The 15764-nt window shown below is 42.2% G+C and overlaps 1 protein-coding gene and 1 non-coding gene across 3 annotated transcripts in view; both read left to right on the forward strand.

The window, feature by feature from the left end:
- The window catches only part of AP1G1 (adaptor related protein complex 1 subunit gamma 1), a 37542-nt gene that overhangs the window by 17748 nt on the left and 4030 nt on the right, over positions 1-15764 (forward strand). For both annotated transcript variants that reach the window (XM_071567934.1, XM_071567933.1), the window contains exons 6-21: positions 241-317; positions 2493-2588; positions 3049-3129; positions 3376-3474; positions 3869-3924; positions 4762-4875; positions 7981-8121; positions 8426-8480; positions 8987-9109; positions 9443-9532; positions 10035-10162; positions 10748-10852; positions 13553-13694; positions 14252-14378; positions 14827-14922; positions 15159-15319. In XM_071567934.1, coding sequence (XP_071424035.1) covers positions 241-317; positions 2493-2588; positions 3049-3129; positions 3376-3474; positions 3869-3924; positions 4762-4875; positions 7981-8121; positions 8426-8480; positions 8987-9109; positions 9443-9532; positions 10035-10162; positions 10748-10852; positions 13553-13694; positions 14252-14378; positions 14827-14922; positions 15159-15319 — 1691 coding nt within the window. The remainder of the gene's footprint in view (positions 1-240; positions 318-2492; positions 2589-3048; positions 3130-3375; positions 3475-3868; positions 3925-4761; positions 4876-7980; positions 8122-8425; positions 8481-8986; positions 9110-9442; positions 9533-10034; positions 10163-10747; positions 10853-13552; positions 13695-14251; positions 14379-14826; positions 14923-15158; positions 15320-15764) is intronic.
- Positions 6442-6532, forward strand: LOC139677739 (small nucleolar RNA SNORD71). Its single transcript, XR_011698920.1, has one exon. It is a non-coding gene; the product is annotated as a small nucleolar RNA SNORD71 (small nucleolar RNA).

Here is a 15764-nt window from a genome sequence, read left to right on the forward strand (position 1 = left end):
CCAATTTCTCTCCTCCTTTGGCCTTTAGTTACAGATTTAAGACATGAGCACATTGCTATCTGCTTCCCCTTGGGCACAGCTGCAATCACAAATATCTTTAGTGGCAGATGTGTTGAATTCAAGAATAGTATTTTTTAATGATTTTCTGTTGTTTTCTTATGATTTTTGTCACATGTCTGGAGCCAGTGGAATGACATTAAATGCAGATGCGTTTTTCTTTTTCCCCCTCCTCACATTTAGGTGTTCTTCACACATCAGTTGTGCTTCTCACAGAGATGTGTGAGAGAAGCCCAGACATGCTTGCACACTTTAGAAAGGTAAGTGTGAGTTGGTAATATTGCAGACTTAATGTTCATGGCCAATATTCATGGCCTTTTGATAAATCCTTACAACTCTTTGGGTGAAGAAATTAATGATACTGTCTGCTTATTATTTTTTAAAAAAAATCACTAAGTGCAGAAATCTTGTGCATATCTAGGCTTAATCCCCTTCAGTAAGTGGGTAAGTTACAAAGCATCAGTCTTAAGATTGTACAGTATAAAACATCCTAAAGTTCAATGTAAATTGTCTCTGATGGTCACTTAGGGTTTTTCCCACTCTTCGTATCTAATTGCATAGTGACACTGTAATCACAAATGTAATAAAGAGACAAAGATGAAAAACTGAAGGTTGTGCCAAGACGTGAATGCCTTAGCCACAGCCACACAGTTGTATAAACTCAGGCCAAAAACACCCATGGAAGTTCTAGTTGTATGGATACCTTATGCCTGGTTCATGATGCACTACATCACTTTGCATTTTAACTTTAGGGTTTGAGAGTCAGTGTCACTGTTCCTCCTCATTGTAGCAATGTTTGCTTCCCACACCCTCCTGACTGCCTTATGCCCTTTGCTATAATTTGTTGAGATTATTATTGCCATGTGAAAGACTACCAATAGAAGAGCATCTGAAAATTGCCATGATTGTCATTTTGACTTCTTGTTAAAGAAAGAGAAACTGAACAAAGCGAGTAGAACAGAACTGGCTGTTTGCTGCTCTGAAAAGTCTTAATGGTGTTGGTTTATTTGCATGCCCAGTTTACTGCTCTTCTTGGCTTGTCTATATCATTAGGGATTTCAAACTGTGCATACTTTGGTTCATTTTCCTTTGCCCTGGTTGCATATGTCAAAACAGGAATGAAAGTCAGATGAGGCTCATTTTGCAGGTGCCATCCCTGCTACTAATGCTCAGTTAAGATAATAGTTGTGGGAAAAGAAGGAAGAGCTGAGTCCACAAAATTTAGTTACTGGATACATTGTTTCTAGCTATTTCTTGTAATTGTTCGTGCTGTGAGTGGTATAACATTGACCTGTCCCTAATGCTTGCTTGGTCTGTTTTGTCTCTTTTGTCTGTTCGGAATCCTGCTGAGTTAGAATGAAAAGGTAAGAGTTAATTCTTCTAGATGGTGCATGTTTTCCTTAAATCTGTAGATGTTTGCCCCTTGTGAGGCAATGCCTCTTAATGACACATTTGTGATTGATGCCATATGCTTAGATCAACTGTACTTGTCTTAATGCTGCCTGTATGCTGATCTTGTCACTAAACCTCTAGACCCAATGCAGCCTTGAATCTCAGTTGTGGCCTTCTCCAAACATCAGCCTGTTTTCCTCAAGCTCTCTCTTGTTTGAGGAATACTTAAGGGATTTTTTTTGTGCCTGTACAAGCTGTAGCCCTGGGCTTTCTTCTTACCATGAACTTGGCTTTGTGTTTTGCCTGAATCATGGGACAACTTTGGGTGATTCCCAAAAGGCAGCAGGACAGATAGTTATTTAGCTCCCTGTAAGAGGCTGTAAAGCCTTACTCTGCTGGAAAGAGCTACCAAGTCCAGCTGCAGTGCTGATGTTCTTCATGGGTGTAATTTGTATTCCAGAAGATTGGGGGGTAGCACTCAACTGATCTCCATGGCTACAATGTTTCTCTTTCTTCATTCTGTCCTCAGTCTTGATAACTCTTGCATGTTGGAAGGCAAAGAAAATGTTAATCAGGGTTCCTGAAATGCTCCACTTGTCTTTTACTCTGTCTCGAGGGAAGATGATGTAGCACCCTTTGGCTTCCTCTTTAAGGCAGATTTAGGAAATTCAGGGATCCTTTTGTTTGTTGTTTAGTTAAATGCACCTTTTCATGCTAATGTGTAACTCCTGAAGAGCAAAGGTAGGAACAAAAACAGATATTGGGGAATCTCAGATACTGGGGAATTTCTTCTTGCACTGTACCACAAATGTAGATTTAGTACTAAAAGGATCCAATATGGTGCTCCAGTCCCAGCCTGTTTCTAGTTGTGCCCTAGCTAAGCTGTAAGTATTAACACAGCATGAGCTCTAGGTTTGCAGGTTGAACTATGTGGAAGAATCCAGTCTGACTTGCTTTCAAATATCAGATTTCTTCCTGGACCTGTTCTTCAAAGCTGGGGTGGGGGAAAGAACAACACTCTAATAGGACAACTGTTTTCACAGCTTGTTCCCCAATTAGTTCGTATTCTGAAGAACCTTATCATGTCTGGATATTCACCAGAGCATGATGTGTCTGGGATCAGTGACCCCTTTTTGCAGGTAAGAACTGATGTAAAACAGTGACAGCTTTAATTCTAGCACTGTGTTTTGAGCTTTAGGGCAGCTGTGTTGACTTCAAGATTTTTGTGTCTTCATTAGAACTGATTGTGAAAATGCTGTTCATCTGCCCTAGTGCAAGACACCTGCCTTAGTTTAACCAACATGCCTTACCATGCCATGTGACCAAAGCGAGAAGCAGCAGCAAGTATTGGCCTTGCAGGGCTGTGCCTGGTAGTGAGGGGACTGAACAGTTCTGGCTCGTGGGAAGCAAATGAGCACAGCATTGCATGTTCTTTTTGATAAAGGTCTTACTCAGGATAAGCATTTTGCTTAAGAATGGAATTCAGCAGCTTGTTTTGCTTTTTTTGCCACTCCTGGGGAAATGTACTGGGCATTTTGTGACCCCATGTCAAATCACTGCTATCCAGTGAGCTTTTCTTTGCTTTATTTTGTTAAATAGGTACGAATCCTGCGGTTACTAAGAATTTTAGGGAGAAATGATGATGATTCTAGTGAAGCAATGAATGATATACTTGCACAGGTGAGGTCTGAAAGGTTGATGAGTGGTTTAAACTCTGTAATTTTTTTAATAATTTGGATTCAGCAGCACTGGTGAGGATAGAGCTGCTTGTCGTTCTGGGTGGAATTTTGCTGAAAGGGATGCATGTTCTCAAGTGTGGTGCTGTTTGCTGGGGATTAGTTACTCTGACTGCCTGTTCTGCAGAGCAGCACAAAGAGGATCTGTTTTGCATTTGTTGGAGTTGTTTATTTTGTTTCCTTTCCTCAGGTTGCCACTAATACAGAAACAAGTAAAAATGTGGGAAATGCCATTCTCTATGAAACTGTACTGACTATTATGGACATAAAATCTGAGAGTGGCCTGAGAGTAAGTTGCCTTTGCTATGGCCTTTGTTTTTTTTCCTAGGATTGTACTAGAGTCATTTGTTTGGAGGACGTGAAGCAAGGTTGTTTAACCCAAACACACTTCTGCAGTTGACTCTAGATAAGACTTCAGCCTTTTCATAAAGTGGTGCTTGTTTTTCTTCCAGGGGGTTTTTAATAACAAAAATATTAAAAAGCAAAACTTGCTGCAGGCTGTTTCCTTGAGTACAAGTGAAAGCCTGTGCTGCATGTCTTAGCTTTTTCTCTGCTGAGACAGCTCCTGGAGTTCTTTTTTGGCTAAGAACCAAGTTTTGACATGTTGCCTTTAAAATCATCATGAAACAATGAAGATGACCAGCAGGCTTTTTTGATCACTGACTCCCAAACTCTTTCTGCAGGTCTTGGCCATTAACATCCTAGGCCGTTTCTTATTAAACAACGACAAAAATATTAGGTAAGTTGTACAAAGCATGTTTTGACAGCACCCAGGTTAAAATGCATGAGAAGCAATGACATAAAGATGATGCTGAGGTAGAGCTTTCCAGGAGACCCTGTTGGGATAACTGCTCTTGGGGTTAGTGTGGTATTCGAGCTTGAGGCTTTCTTGATGTGTTCCTTTCTCCATGCAAATCTTAAATGTGGCCCTGCCCTTCTTAGTTGATAAGCCTGGGTGTATGGTCCAATTCTTAAAGTGTGTTTTTTGATCAGATCCATGTTTTTTTCCAATAACCTGTGGAGCCCCTGTGTTGTCCCAAGTGGTCTGTGGGGCTGTCCAAATCAGAATTGGCATTAGGGATCTAACACATTAGGCAGAGATTGATTTTTCTGATTGTGTGCTGGTGGCAACAAGGGAGTCTGCTTGTGCTTTGGTCACTATTAATCTGGATGTGTAATTGCTACAACAGCTACAGTTAGGCAGTTGGATGGCACATCATGGTATGGGTTGCAGACTCTGGCTGTGGGAATTGTTGCTCGTGCTAGTCTGAGTGACGGATCTGTGAATCTTTAATTGACCTATCTTTTCAAAACCTTTGTGAAGACTGGACAGCTGACCTGAGCCCAGGAATTGGGGCAGGTGCTTGTCTGGGCAGCAGGGTGTTGTTAGGTAAGTTACAGCTTAGTGTGGTAACTCACCTGTGAAGACAGGCCAGGCAGTCCCCTGGGGGATTTCCATTCGTTAGTGAGCATGAGAGTCTTCTATTCTGATGTAAAGTAAGACCAAGTTTGGGGTGGGGGCAGTGTCTGTGCAGAGAAATTAAATGGCTACTGTAACTGTGTGTCCTTGTCACAGATATGTAGCTCTGACATCATTGTTGAAAACTGTGCAGACAGACCATAATGCAGTTCAGCGACACAGAAGCACCATTGTGGACTGCCTGAAGGATCTGGATGTCTCCATTAAAAGGTGATTGAAGTATCATTGAAATAGACTCTCGAGGTTGACAGCCTATTTTCCCATAGGGGACAATGACAATTCCGGGGAACTGTCAGTGAGACCAGTATGAAGGTATAATGTGGTTCATAATTCAAAAAAGGTAATGAAGATGTGCAGCCACCTTCTTTGGAAAGCTGCTTTTATATTTCACAGGGAAAAAAATTTTTCTGTTTGCCTGAATTTTTCCAAAGTGAAATCTCAATGGAGGTCAGATTTGTGTGCTCTTAGAGAGATGGAAAGCCTCTGTGAGCATGATCCTGATCAAATGTACTCTGTGTTCCATGTTGCTTTTCTTTCCCAGATGAACAGGCATGCTCATGTTGTCATGAAACACTGTTAAGTCATCCAAATAATGTATTCTAGATGAAACTGATTAGGCAATGATTAGGTAGAATTGAGACTAAACTTCAGTTTGCTTACAAATTGCTTACGATTGCCATGTCCTTTTATCATTTTTGGTGTTCGTTTGACATTTAAGTAGTGGTGTGTTGCTGCTTCTCTGGACAGTGGGAAAGCTTGCAACCTTACTTCTCACTACAAAAATACTTTTTGTTGTTGACTCAGTCTTAGCTTTTCCTCTGTTTCTTCACCCAGAGGATGTTTGGGCACTGGAACAGGCTTCTCAGGGGAGTGGTCACAGCACCAAGGCTGACAGAGCTCAGTAAGCGTTGGGATGATACTCTCAGGCACCTGGTGTGACTCTTGGGGATGGGCCTGTGCAGGGCCAGGAGTTGGACTTGATGATCATTGTGGGTCACTTCCAACTCTGCATATTTTCTAATTCTATGATTCTCATTACTTCAGTTATGTTCCTTTTATTCATGATACTAAGTTTCTACCATTTCTGTGAGTCACTCATGGAAACTTTGGCCTAGCCTGTTGTGGAATGCTTCTCTTCTAAATTGAATCTTTCAGCCTGTCAGTTCCTTGTTCTTTCTTTCAGAACTCTCTTCCTCATCATTACTCTTTCTGTAACTGCGTTACAAAGAAGGGTCTGAGCTCTGTGCAATATACAACATGCAGTGATGGGGACAGTGGCATCCCTGTTGCGTTTTGTGGAATCTCTGTTACAGGCCAAAATTCCAGTGAGCTTTCATCACATCATGAATATACCTTCAAAATCCTCACCTCTTATTTCCATCAACTCAGACTGATCAGATACCCTGTAGATACTCATTCTTGTAGGCATTCTTCAAATTTATGCCCTTTGAATCAGATCTAGATTTTTTTTAACAGCACTGCTCCGTCTAATATGTAAAGAATAGAAAAGAAATTGGATTTGTCTTGCTTCTGAAACTTACTTTTAACTGTTGTGCAATGGGTATCATGTAATCTCTTTTTACAGTTGCAATCTACCCCAAAACACAAATTTGTATCGTAAGTGCTGAGCACGTCAGGCTGCCGTTGCTGTTTGGTGCCAGACCCAGCACAGGGCTTGGCTGTGGAAGAGCAAAGCCCCATGTAGGTTTTGGATAGAAGGCAACAGAAGCATTTTATTGGTGCCTGCTAGCAAAACACAGCTGAGCTTCATGTGTGAGTGCTGTTGAAGGATGAAGCCTCTGAGTGATCCATCAGCAGAGCACGATGGTGCGTGCCGTGCTGACACTCGTGCTGCTGACATGGCACTTCTTCACTGAAGCAATATATTGGCTGAATGTGTGTCAGAGTCCCCAGGTAGCAAGTTGCAAGGGCTGGGACTTGAGGGAAAGACATAATACCTGGTTTTGGTCATCCAAATCATGGCCACTTCTCATCATGTAACTGTCACAGTGTGTCTTTGGTCTGTGAAGTATTATTTAGGATAGCTTTGCCATTTAATTCAAGTCTTTCCATCTGCTTAATTGATCAAACAGCGTGATTAAGAGCTTCATGACAGAAATGAAACATGTAATATGACTGAAGGTAAGAAAAGTGTCCTGAGATAAATGCCTGGTATTAAGATTACAATGTTGCTATATCTGCTATAATGTGACTTAAAATTTAAACAGAAACATGTAACCCAGTATGGTCAGATCCAAAGAGTTGGGAACTAGTTGGAGATTTGGAAATAATACTAATAATGGTCTAGGTCATCAACTAGACACAGATTTAAATGTTAAAAGGTAACAATTTAGTTAGGTATTTCTACCCTAATTTCTGAACACCTCTGTGTTTTCTCAGTCCCTGGATATTAGTTGGGTAAAAGGCAAAGTAGCATGTAATTCACCATTCTGTAGAAATTCTTATTACAATAATAACAATTATTACAATAACTAGGAAGATGTTGAGAAGCAGTGCTGCCTTATGAGTTCTCAGATCCGTGAGAACACACAGCTTGTCTCCATTACCATTTTAAAGATGAGTCAGGGTTGTTTAGTGAGCCTGCTTTGATGCATTTTAATATAACTATTGCAAAGTGTTGCAGAAATTAATCACATTTGAAGTTAGTAGTCTTCATTCACAAAATGTCGAAAGAATGAGAGACCTGTGCTAGAGTCAACTACAGAAGCTTCAAGTAGAAGGGCTTCTGAGCTCTGGATGTGCACCAGAAGGAATGGCAGGGAGCTGGTATTCTTGACCAGTTGTGTTGTCAGCCTGTCTGTAGGGAGGAGAAATGAATGGATGGAGCACCAGGGTAGCTTTTAATTCCAGAAATCTTATGTAGTCTATCTGACAGAAGACATTAAAGCATATAAGTTAATACTTTAAATCTCTACTGTATCTGAATCTATAATATATGGAGTTGGAAGCTGGTCTCTTCTGGATCCTTGAATCTGGAGAAGGCACATTGTAACATGGATTAATTGTTGCTCAAACATATTGCCAGCCATAGGGACACATGGGTAGATGTTTCTAGAACATTCTGCACCCTCACTTTGCCTTATTTTTTGGAAGGGTTGGTGTTTATTGTCTGCCTATGAACAGAAAAATACTGGCATATTTAATGTGAAAGGCTATTCTCATGGGATTAATGAATACTGCTTTCTTCTTAATTAAAAGGTAACTGCATTTTTGTAGCTGTACCTGTGGTTTGTGGGGTTTTTTCTTCCTTCACTAGGTGAAGATACTTGATTGGTTTTCTGTCTCTTGCCCTAGGCGTGCGATGGAACTGAGTTTTGCTCTTGTTAACGGGAACAATGTCCGTGGAATGATGAAGGAGTTGCTGTATTTTCTAGATTCCTGTGAACCAGAGTTCAAAGCAGACTGTGCATCTGGAATATTTCTTGCAGCTGAAAAGTATGGTCATTTTACTTGCTGTTAATTTTTGATACATCCCTTGGAATTGTGAGCATCTTGTTTGTTGTTTCTCCCACTCCCCAAGAGAGAAAGTGTTGATCATCTCTTCTCCGTTTGCTGATCTGTGTGTGGTCTATAAGTTGTAGCCCACTCTGAAGAACAGGATGCACCAGTGTTGGTGTCCCTCCTCAGGAAGCAGTGGGGCAGTAAATAACTGAGGGGGGGTGTTCTGACAGTGATGTGTTTCTTGATGGTGTTGAAGGCTGGCAGTTACTGCTCCAACTTGTTCTCTTAATTTTGTCAGGTATGCTCCTTCCAAGCGCTGGCACATAGATACAATTATGAGAGTCTTAACAACGGTAAGTGAAATTGCCTCTCTTGTATTTGACTAGTAGAATTTTCTTAATTCTCTAGGAGTTTACTCATCATCAAGTTGGAGTATGCATGTTCAAATTTGAGAAGCTCATCAAGTAGTGAGTCTGGCTCGTGAGCTATTTTGCCACCCTGAAACAGAGAAAAGTAGATTCCTCTGAACTGAGAATTGATTTCCATTAGAGGGTTGGCTATGAGAATTGCTCTCATTCAATAAAATAACTTCCTTTTCTTGACTGTTAGAGAAACCACTTACAACCTTTTGCAATTTCAGGGTATCCATAGTATGGATTTCTCTGGGTATAGTTTTGTTTATTGGTAAATGTGCTGTCCTGTACTTCTACCACTCTGAGCCTGCTCAAAATCAACCGTAAAGTGCTCATTGATCAGAAGGCTGATTTTTTTTTTTAAGTTTCCATTTTGTGAAAGATATTGGCAGCTGCTGGGTGTTACTGAGAAGGTGGGTAGTAAAACCTAACAATTGTTCTTTCAGGCAGGAAGTTACGTTCGTGATGATGCTGTTCCCAATCTGATCCAGCTCATAACTAATAGTGTAGAGATGCATGCCTACACTGTGCAGAGGCTCTACAAAGCCATCCTTGGAGATTATTCCCAGGTAAAACCAAACATGGCCAGCTTCAGTTTCCTTGTTGTACTGCAATAAATACGCATGTTTACTAAACATCTCAAGGTAAGCCAACATCACACTGTCTGGCTCCAAGGGACAGATTGGAGAGAAGGCATAGATTCTGTAAGTTTGTGTTCTTTTTGGTTTCTTCAATTTGATTATGGATTCTTGATCAAATCAAACATTCCTCATTTTTTTCTGCTGGGGAGAATTTGCTTGGCTGGGAGGAAGGCTATGCTTGCTCTTGGAAGTGAGGTTGGTTTAATTTTTCATGAAGGCATCCATTTACCTCTGAGGCTTCTCTGGTTTTTCATCCAACAGCAGCCCCTAGTGCAAGTGGCCTCCTGGTGCATAGGAGAGTATGGAGATCTTCTGGTGTCCGGCCAATGTGAAGAGGAGGAACCAATACAGGTATAGCTTGGGAAAGGTCAGCAATGGTATACTTGGCTGAGACTGGAGCTGCTTGATGCTGGCTGTGTGAGGGGAATGCTTTCAATAGTTCCGTAGAAGTGATGTCCATGATGGTGATGGACCCTGGGCAGAAATGTCCTTCCCCTGCTGCAGGGATGGACTGTGTCAACACTGGCTGTGTGGAGTGCCACTGCAGTTGGCAGAGCGGTGTGGTTTCAGTGCTAACCTGCCTTGCAAGGAGCCTGCCAGGGTCTTAGCTGTGTATTTTGGTGATAAACCTGTTCTTCAATGTGTGGAACAGGAACTGTATTTTAAAACTCGTACCGTGAGATCTTCACCTGGCGGCATCTGTCTCACATGCTCTGAACATAATGCTGCAGGCTCAGAGTTGCAGAGGAGGTGTGACATGGCCATTTAGCAAGAGACAGGTTTTTACAGTATGCTCTGGCAGGCTTGCTGCAAAGCTACTCTGTCTCAGCCTAACTTCTCTGTACCTTTTCAGGTAACAGAGGATGAAGTTCTCGATATTTTAGAAAGCGTCCTGATATCTAATATGTCTGCATCTGTGACACGGGGCTATGCTCTCACTGCCATCATGAAGCTTTCCACCAGGTTCACCTGCACTGTCAAGTGAGTTCTCATTGGTGGTGTACTGCACAGGGCTTCGTTGTAAATATGCTGGCATCGGTTGTCTTCAGTAGGGGTATTCCTTGAACATGTTCTGCTTCTGTGGGCTGCAAGAGTCATCCTGTTATTTGTTGGCTTTAACAGTCCTCTTTTGCTCACTGGGCGGAACGTGTCTGCTGTCTGTACTGTTTTCTGTATGGATGTTCTCTGTTGTATGGGACATACATGGCCATTTCTTGAAAACTCCTTCTGGGAAAGGGAAGTCCTTACTTCCAGTGGGCTGTTCTTTCCTGTTCCTTTTTTGGATGATGGAGAGAAAAAGAGCCTTGTTTCCTATTGGAGGCTTCTTGGTATTGGTGGTTGAAATTTTATGCTGTACCTTAAGGTGGTGCATTAATCACCTGCTGATGCTGTTGTGAGAGGACAGTTCAGAAATGGATGTTGCATGGATACTGCAGGGACCGCTGTGTTGCATGGGACTCCTGTTGAACAGAGCCCCAGGTAGCATCTTCAGAATGGCACATGCTAATCCCTTGCTTCTTGCTGCTAATTCCATGGTGTGTTTGTTTGTTCCCCCTGCCCCAACAGTCGCATTAAGAAGGTAGTTTCCATCTACGGCAGCAGCATTGATGTGGAGCTGCAGCAGAGAGCCGTGGAATATAATGCACTTTTCAAGAAATATGATCACATGAGGTAAGTATTGATGAGTTGTGGTGTTTGAAAAGGAGCTTTATAATTTGCACCGCTCTCCTGTCATTGACACTCTGTGCTTTGAGAGCTATGTCTGGTGATTTTGGTAGGTTTACAGAGGAACTAGAATTCCTTACCCATCTATGGAGTTAGTGTTTTAAAGACTTAATGTATCCTGGGATATTGTTCTGTGAATCAGAGACTTCCTCTGCTAAAACATTTGTCCTGCTTTGAGCCTGAGCTTGACCAATTTTTACTTCCAGGTGTTGACGCTTAAATTTTCTAGGTGAGTAAATACCTGCAGGTAGCTTTTACTGTGCCAGCATTACTAGGTTCAAACTGATTTTAAATGCCTTTGGAATAAACATGGAGAGATGCATTGACCTGCTCTCCTAAGCCGTGTTCTGAGCTGGAAGCAATTTTTCCAACTATCAATACATTTCAGTTTTTCAGAACATCGTTTTTATTTACTGTATCTTCTTGTAGTATCTGTTTAGAGTCTCAGACTCTGCTTGGAAAGGCATGTTGTTTCACTACACCACTCAGCATCCCTGTTGTACAATTGGTGAGCATGGTAACCTCCTAACGCTTTATCATTCAGAGGTCCCCATTCATAATTGCTTTGCACGAGTGATTGTTTCTCTGTGAAGCAGTTAAACCCCTGCTTTGTTGCAGTAACTGAAACTGTAATTGTTTGGAGAATAGTCATTAATCTGCTATGTGCAATAGTTAATTGTTGATGCACTGGAGCACCACAGATTATTCTATTCAGTGAGGATCATAAGATTGAAGGAGATTTTCTGGGGATTAATTCCATCCACCCATGAAAACTTCCCATAAGATTTGATTAGATGAAGAAGCATCCATTTTAGAATTTAAATGAGAGATAACACAGGTGCCACTGGATTAAATACTGCTTGTGTTTGTAGGGGCTTGTAAACCTTGTTTGAAATGCTCTTCTTAATCACATTTTTCCATAGGTCTCATCTTATTCACTGTGTGTAGGACACAACATCCTTGTGACTTCCTCTTTTTTCTCCCACTGTGGGATCCATGTAGCAACTCAAATTGTTCTTAGAAAAGTCATGTTAAGGAGCAAGAGTGTGTGAACTGCCTGGGTATTCCATGGAGCCTTATGAATGAGGGCCTTTTGATTTGAGTTGACCATTTCAGCAGACAGTATCTGGCAATCAGCTTGGCAGTGTTTGCTGTTCCCAGTTTTGGGAGGTGTTGCACTTCAGGAATATATATGTGATCTTCATTCAGTTTTACAAGACAGCATTTGTATTTTTCCTCCCAGTGTACTCTACTGCTCATTACAGTGTTGTCCTGGGTTGAGCTGGAAAAACGCCAAGTGTCCAGGACAGGGTGAAAAGGGTTCCTCCTCCCCCCAACCAGCCAAGGGAAGAGAAGAGGGAGAGGGAAAAAAAAGAAACCTCAAAACCAGGTTTATGCTGAAACTAACTACATGTATTTAAACAGAGAAGAGAAAACTAAGAGAGAACTACAATATAACACACACTTACACAAGTTATGCATATATAACAAGGAATAACTTCCCACTCCCCAATTAATACAAAGCCCATTACTCTAAATTCATAAGCACTCCAAAAGACACTCAGCAAGAAAGAGAAAGTATAACAACAAAATAGTTCTACTTCCCTGAATGCAAACAAAATGCAAGCAGAGGCAACAGTAGCAGGGTCTAGCACAGTAGAGGAGCTGCCAAATGTCCTCCTCTTAGTGCAGCCATGATGGAACTAACCAAGCCACTCCCACACACTGGATTTTACACCCTTTGAGATGATGTAGTATGGTATGGAATACAATATTATTGGCTGGAAGAAGTCAGCTGTTAGCTAGCTCAGCCCAGCTTAAATCAGCTGACAATCCTAGGCCTAGCTGAACTTTAAAACCTAAGTTTAGGCCCGCCTGGCTAAACCCATAACAAGTGTAAAGGTCAGCGTTTAATAGTTTCTGCCTGTTAAGACTGTTCATGGTCAAAAGTGTGGCCCACTGTTGGGTTTATTGGCACTGGAGCAATTTTTCAGCCCAAGAGATGTGTAGATAGTGTGGCTTACGCCTGTTCCATGCAGTGCTTTGTGGCTCAACCCACAAGGGGTTTCTTATATTTACAGACTAGTTCTCCCTAGTCAGGGTTCAGGATCCCATATCTCTTCTTCAGTCTCTCTGTCATTTCAGGAGGGTACTCTCAGGGCTGAACCTCCATCTCTTTGTGGCTAAATGAGAGTGTGGTGGTTGCTTTTCCAGCTTTTCCACCTATTTTAAGTGGTTAACCCCTTCTGCAAAGAGAACTCAAATGAGCTGCCTCTAACTCACCTGCATATGGGACAGAGCAGTCAAGTGTCCCAGATCTGCAGCTAATCCACCATTGCTCAGTTATGGAATCTTTGTTTTGGATTTGTTTTCCTAGCCCCACAGCGGGGCTCAGGTCTCAGGTACTGGGGGAAAACAGGAGATAGGAGGGCTTCTTTGGTTTTAAGCTGTCAGCTATTTACACTGGCATAGAATGCCAGAGATTGCTTCTGACCCCCTCAAGCTGTCATGCAGTCTTAGAGTTCCCCTGCACTGCAGCTCAAAGGAAAAGGCGGGTTGCCCTGTGTATGTCGTCTCTTGAATGTCTAAGTATTTGGATTGGAATCCCAGAAGATGGCACAGTGTAACTATGTCAGCTTCTTTCAGGTCGGCACTGCTTGAGAGAATGCCAGTAATGGAGAAAGTCACCACAAATGGTCCTACTGAGATTGTACAGACCAACGGAGAGACAGAGTCAGCAGTCCTGGAAACCAAACCCCCACCGTCTGGATTGCAGCCTGCTAGCCAGGTAACAGGAACTGAGCTGGGATCAGCTTCCACTGCCGTTAGACCATGCTCTGGGCACTGCCAACAGTAAGCTGAGACCATCTCCCTTCCCCTCTCTGCTAGTTCTAACTGGTGATGATGGGTCATGGCTCTGCTCAGATGTCTCTAGGAACAGATGTGTGGGACAGGTCATTGTGGGCCTCCCAGGAGAGGGTGGGATTAGCTCTGTTGGTTATGGTGCTGATAATGCCAAGGTTGGGGGTGTGATCCCCGTACAGACCATTCACTTAAGTGTTTGACTTGATGATCCTTGTGGGTCCCTTTAAACTCAGAATATTCTGCAATTCCCCAGCCTGTCTCAGTATGCACAAACTCTGTCCTTCTCTAGCTCTGTGGTCCCACAAGCATGGTAACTAGATCTCTTGTGGGGCCTGGGATCACAGTGAAACTAAGAAACCCTCTGACTGGCCAGCAGCTCTGTTGATCTTCAGTCTCAGAACAAGTAGAAACCACTGCATTTGAAGAGAAAGTAGCAGAACGTTAAATATATGTAACTATTACATCAACTCTCTTTATTAGGCAAATGATTTATTGGACTTATTGGGGGGAAGTGATATAACACCTGTAATCCCTACTGCACCTACAAGCAAGCCAGCCTCTGCTGGTGGGGAGCTCCTTGACCTCCTGGGAGACCTCAACTTAACAGGTGAGCAGGCTGCATTTCTTTTAAGTCCACATCCTCAGCCCTGGGGTGTGATGTTCTTCATTGTCTATGTAGTCCTAGTTTTCACATTTAGTCTTACCAAGATCCATATTAGCCTACAGATGGGACTTGGGGAATGAAGTCCCAGGTTGATGCTGCATGATGAGCTGGCAAGACTTGAGGATTTTTGCACTTCAGTTTGGGAATGCTGTGAGTCTTTCCCAGAGAGGACTAGGAGATGTGAGGAATTAATTCCTAATTCCATTTGAATGCCTGCTAGCTCAAGAGGAGCCAGTTCTTGAAAGCAGATAACGGGAGGATGACAACACGATTTTTTTTTTGTAGAGCTTCATGTAAAGAAATACAATATGCAGCGGTTAGTCTTCGGTGAAGGTGTAATTATTCTTCATTTAATGACAGCTGAGTAATAATCATTCAACATTTCTTGTAGGTTCTCCAGTATCTGCTCCTGCACCCCAAACAGCACAGCCTCCATTCCTGCTCGATGGACTTACATCACAGCCTCTCTTCAATGATGTTGCTGCAGGTTAGGGACATGTAAATCCTTTGCCTAAAGTGCCCCAGCACTCAACTAGAAGAGGAAACAAAGGGTAGTAAAAAAAAAGAAAAGGGAGAGGCTTTGAAAAGGTGGCATAGACAGTGGAGTAGAAGGGGCTGTGTTTAATTTTCAGAGGAGTTCATATCTGGGTAAAGTAAATGCATACTATAATGTTGAGAATGATCTCCAGATTCTGTAGGTCTGCTGCTTTTTGTTTTCTGCAGGAATCCCCTCCATTACTGCATACAACAAGAATGGGCTGAAGATTGACTTCACCTTTGAGAGGTCAAACACCAATCCCAGTGTCACTGTAATCACGATACAGGCCTCCAACAGCACAGAGCTGGATATGACAGATTTTGTTTTCCAAGCTGCAGTACCAAAGGTAGAGCCACTAGGTCAGCTACAGTGAGGGGTTGAGGGCCAGCTGCAAACACTCTCTGAGCTGTGCTTTCATGTAGACAAAAACTTGCAAGGTAAACAGGCTGAGAGCCGTTAAAAGGGTGTCTTCATGCTCAGTTAGGTCATCTCTTTCTAGTCTGAAACTAAATGTAAATGTGAATGCAATAGAACACAGGTTTCTATCAGGTTGGACTACTTCTACTTGGACAAAATTGTGTTTTAAAATCATCACTTTTCAGGAAAGTTTCTAAACCATGTGCAAAAGAATGTCGAGTCAGAAAAGGTATTTTGGAGACACTAATCAATCCCTTAATCTTATTTTCTAAGACATAATGCCATGTTCTTTGCAGCTATGAATGCATGAAAGAAAAAGTCTTTTGAAGCTATTAGCTGCTTATAAAAATTTAAATGAGTCACCATATGGTGAT

Source organism: Pithys albifrons, chromosome 12, assembly GCF_047495875.1.
Source record: "Pithys albifrons albifrons isolate INPA30051 chromosome 12, PitAlb_v1, whole genome shotgun sequence".
In the NCBI taxonomy this organism is placed as follows: Eukaryota; Metazoa; Chordata; class Aves; order Passeriformes; family Thamnophilidae; genus Pithys; species Pithys albifrons.